At 40.1% G+C, this 4,459-nt stretch overlaps 2 protein-coding genes across 2 annotated transcripts; both read right to left on the bottom strand.

Moving 5' to 3' along the window:
* Positions 1–1,143: 1,143 nt before the first annotated feature.
* Positions 1,144–2,121, bottom strand: LACBIDRAFT_302740 (uncharacterized protein; the record flags this gene model as incomplete). The annotated part of the gene is made up of 1 exon (XM_001883594.1): positions 1,144–2,121. The coding sequence occupies one exon, from the start codon at positions 2,119–2,121 to the stop codon at positions 1,144–1,146; it is 978 nt and encodes a 325-aa protein (XP_001883629.1).
* Positions 2,122–2,303: 182 nt separating this feature from the next.
* On the bottom strand, positions 2,304–3,412 carry LACBIDRAFT_302739 (uncharacterized protein; the record flags this gene model as incomplete). The annotated part of the gene is made up of 6 exons (XM_001883593.1): positions 2,304–2,656; positions 2,756–2,814; positions 2,865–3,012; positions 3,067–3,078; positions 3,132–3,252; positions 3,302–3,412. The coding sequence occupies 6 exons, from the start codon at positions 3,410–3,412 to the stop codon at positions 2,304–2,306; spliced, it is 804 nt and encodes a 267-aa protein (XP_001883628.1).
* Positions 3,413–4,459: the final 1,047 nt, after the last annotated feature.

Here is a 4,459-nt window from a genome sequence, read left to right as displayed (position 1 = left end):
AAGTGAAAGAACAATGCACCATGTCACTTCACCACTCATTGACGTTGTTATGATTGATGAGACCTTGTCCACCGATCCCAGCATTGTTGATGAGTATATTGACATGGCCAAATGCACCTTTCACTGCCTGTTCGAGGATGCTGACAGCTTCCGGTGAGGTTGTGTTGACACTCCGAGTCACCCTCACGACCTTGGCTTTGCTATTGATCTTCAGGATTTCGGCTAATGTGATTCCCTTTGTAACAAAAAAAAAACATTAGAGTCTTGGAAATTCAGGTCTAACTGGAACATACACTCCCGATGCCTGACTCACTCCAGTGATAGGAACTGTTTCACCAACTGGTAAAAGGAGTGACAGCCTAGAGAGCATGGTAGACATCTTATTGATTCGTCTTCATGAATGGGTGGAGAGAATGTGGGCGGGAATAAAGATGTGCATCAGGCACATGCGTAACTTGGTTACTGCTTATTATATAAGCGAGTCGAACCACTTTTTCGCAGCTTTGATGTCCACTATCTTTGCTTGTGTTCCCCACTCTTGCCGACTATGCTTTTGCCACCCTCAGATGCCTTCCTACCCATGCAGTGACTGTTCTCGTGAATTCTGCAACCCGTTTGGTCCAGCACGACACAACAATACACATCACTGGAATATCACACCGTCTCCACTTGAAAGTCATACTCCCTACACATGATTCTGACAACCCCATTCGACTAGTGAGCAACACTTTGCGTATGCTTTCTGTACTCTACTTGATTGTTAGGTGTGCCCTTTTCTTTTCATTCAATTTTGAGAATCATCGTCACTCATGCGCTCTTGTAAGTGATAGTCCTGTCAGAGACTGGCTTGTATGTTGTACAGCCCAGTTCAAAAGAAACGGGCATGATAGTCTACAATTTACTGTTGGTTTCCATTGTGCCTTGCGCCCCGTTTTTGTTTCATCTACTTTTCCAAAAGATTTCCATCATTTGACGCATTTTGTGCTAACTTTGTTAATCAGTAGACTGACCATCATGCACATAGATTTCTACGAGAATAGATGTAGTTGTAGGATGATAGGTAATTCTACAATTGCAGTAACTTGTCGACTTGCGAGCTTTTCCCAGCTTGTGACTTGTCAACAAGCTGTCAGACACAAAAAGTCACGAAAAGCCCACAAGTAATCTGTAGGTTTGCTGATCCTCCTCACAGCATCTGTCCCACTCAAGTAATGCTTTAATTCCTTGCCATACACCCTCATCACCCAACCATCTTGGCACATCAATACCAAGATCCATTTCATCAAGCCCAACATCCTGCCAAATATCATCATCCACATCTAGTTTGAATAGCACATCAGTGGAAATTAGATGAGGTGCCCATGCACCATGAGGTGCCTCCCTTTTTTCTACCATCTTGATTGACTGTACACACAAGTCATTATATTTTTTTGCTAGCTGCTGAATGCCAGGCTCTTTGCATCTAATTTGTGACTGAGAATGTTCTCTCAGTTTCTTTTCATTTGTAGTTGTTTTTCTGTGAGCTCTCTCCAGTCCATCAATTTCAAATTTTCGCTGCTGGAGACAATTTCGTAGTCTCTTTTTCAAAGCTAGAGCATTCACTCGGATCTGTAGAAATTTGTTTCCAAGCAGATGATCAAGACTGAGGTGACCATCCACACTAAGAGATGTATGCTTGGTTCTCCTAGCTACCTCAGCTTTTTTGCATTTTTCATTTAGTTCTTCAATCTGCAATTTAACTTCTGCCAAGTCCCACTCTCCTTGATAGTTGCCACTTTGAATCATGTTTTCAAATTGATTAACTTCTCTCTTGTAAGACTGGATCTGTTCCTTTAGTTCCAAAATTTCTTCAATGGTTTTGTCAGCCAAATTCTTAGCCTGACAGGGGTTTGGCTTTGTCTGTTGTTTAACTTGAGCAGCCCACTCTTCTCTTAATAGATTTTCTGTGATATTCTTTCTTTCAAGTTCAGCAAGTAATCCCCCTGCTTTATCTTTGTGTTCCATAGTTGCTTTCCATTTTCTATGCAACCAATCCCCAAGATTTAGCAGAGATTTTTGGTCCAGATGTTTTACTTGAGTATCAATTGTATAGAGACATTTATAGTAACCAGTTACTCTCATAGAAGGAATCAGCAGCTTTATTGAACTCCAGAATCATTCACAGCCTTCCCCATCTGTGAGACCAAAGCCAAGACACTTTCTTGGATGATAGATGATCTGGCAAGCCCATTGATGCCCATATGCATGAAAGACTGAAATAGCCCAGATGAGCTCATTATGGTAGTCTTTGAGAAACCCCCATTTCATGCAGCTGTGATGAAGTTGACAACCAATATTATATAGAGTATTCCAACACGTGCAGTAGAAGGCAAATGATCAAATAATCTATCCAGCAGAACTAAAGCATAGTGTTGTTTTTCCCCAGCAGAGGTCATATTGGCCAGCCATAGTACATGATCATGTCGACAGAGCAAAGCCATCAGACCAGTGTCTGAAAAGTATTGAGTGCTAGCTTTCACCCGTTTGTCATCTGCTGCTTTAAAAGAATCCCCACATAGATTTAGAATAGAATTGGGAACTTTAATTCCAGGTTCACATAGATCAGGAGACTCAGGTTTTGCTGGAGCTTTGCGTGTTGATTTTTTTGGGTCTTTGACTGTTCAAACTTCATCAACTAAAGCTTCCATACTTTTGACATCATCCGGAGAAACAAAGGCAGTGTCAGGGTGTTGACGTGGAACAGGAGGTTCCTTACCCTGAGCCTTACAGCACTTCTGCTTGAAGCACACATCCAAGCAAGCAATTATATCAACCCTGAATATTTCTTTTGAGTTTTATTATGGGAAACCTTGAAAATCACTCACTTTTCTTCTGGTTTGCTCCAGTCTTCACCACCAAAACACAAGGGGCATCTTGCACGCAAATACTCACTTGGCCTTTCAAGCTGTTTAGGTTCTGGTGATGCAGAATGGGATTGGTTTTCAAAATCATCAGCACTTTCCATTTCTACATCTTCAAATTAATCAGTGTTATGTCAATTAAAAAAAGAAAAAGTTGATCATGTACCCTCATTATCATCTAAAGAACTTCAGCTTAGAGAGGGAAATCATTAAGAAAAGAATACACCATACCAGAAGGTTGTGTAAGTGATAGTCTTACTTGATCCAAATAGTCTTGAATGCGAAGATTTTTGCAGTCAATCAAAGTTGCATACCATTGCATTGCATTTCCAAAGCGACAACACAAACTATCCTAGAGATATGTCAATAAAAATGCAGAAGTTACTGCATGTTAAACTCACTCGAGCAGCCAACTTATATCTCCAATTTCCCAAAAATGACTCAAGAGTTTCACACCAAGCAGTCGTATTTGGGGCAGCATTAACGAAAAGCTCATTCACAAATTCCAGCATATTCAAGTCCACAGCAAGAGAAGGGGAAACTGGAGCAGAAGGAAAGAGCCCTTGCTCAAGAAGCTGTAGTGCTGGTGGCTTGCATGTGCAAAGAGTAATTACTTCAATCCCTAAAAAAAGGGTAAGTCATCTTCACCAATAATAAACAAAGACCTACACTGCGGGCATTGGCTTATGTAAATGGTGGATAAAGTGTGAAAACATTGTGTAGAAATTAATAAATTTTACACCTTTCCTTGGCCGGATATATTGGGAAAGAAATTTAAAATATCTTCTTCAATATCTTTTCCGATTTATAGATCGGGGTTATTATAAATGTTGCACTTCAGTCAACCCCCAAGTACTAACCACTAGCTGGGATAAAATGGCAAATGATCCCAGCTAAGAGTAAGGTGGTGGATGGATCTTTTGGGACCCTGAATACCAAAAGATCCTTCCAGAATGATCCTGTCACGTATTAATTTTTGTCCACTGTCACACCAAAAGATCCTTTCCCTGCATACAAAAAGATCTTTTTCCTGTCACGTATATATTTTTGTCCACTGTCACATGATCAGAATTATCCTTTTAATATCCCATTGTCATGTATTTATTTTTGTCCACTGTCACACTAAAAGATCTTTTCCCTGACTGCAAAAAGATCTTTTCATTGTCATGTATTATTTTTTATCCACTGTCACACAAAAGATCTTTTCTCTTGTTCTGAACAGATCTTTTTTATGTCATGTATATATTTTTTCCTCCAGAGTCACAGGAGTGTCTGGGGTCCTTACTCTATAAAAAAACTCTGAGCTATTTTTTCACCTTTTCCAGCCTCTGCAGATATATTCAAGCACTGATATAACATGTTTAAGCCAGTAGTTATGGGTAGTTGCCTAGCATCACAGCTACACTCCCTGATCAAAAGTAATGTCACATGATTTTTTGGACAAAGTTGGTGCTATAACACAAGAACCAAACATTTTAAGAACTAAGGTCTGGTGTATGGAACATAGCTAAGGAGGTGTAGATTGTACATACCAAGTCTGGGGATGAATGAATGAGAAC

Source organism: Laccaria bicolor, genomic scaffold (assembly GCF_000143565.1).
Source record: "Laccaria bicolor S238N-H82 LACBIscaffold_22 genomic scaffold, whole genome shotgun sequence".
Lineage (NCBI taxonomy): Eukaryota > Fungi > Basidiomycota > Agaricomycetes > Agaricales > Hydnangiaceae > Laccaria > Laccaria bicolor.
Note: the sequence above shows the minus strand (reverse complement) of the source record. Positions and strands in the feature narration are given on the sequence as shown.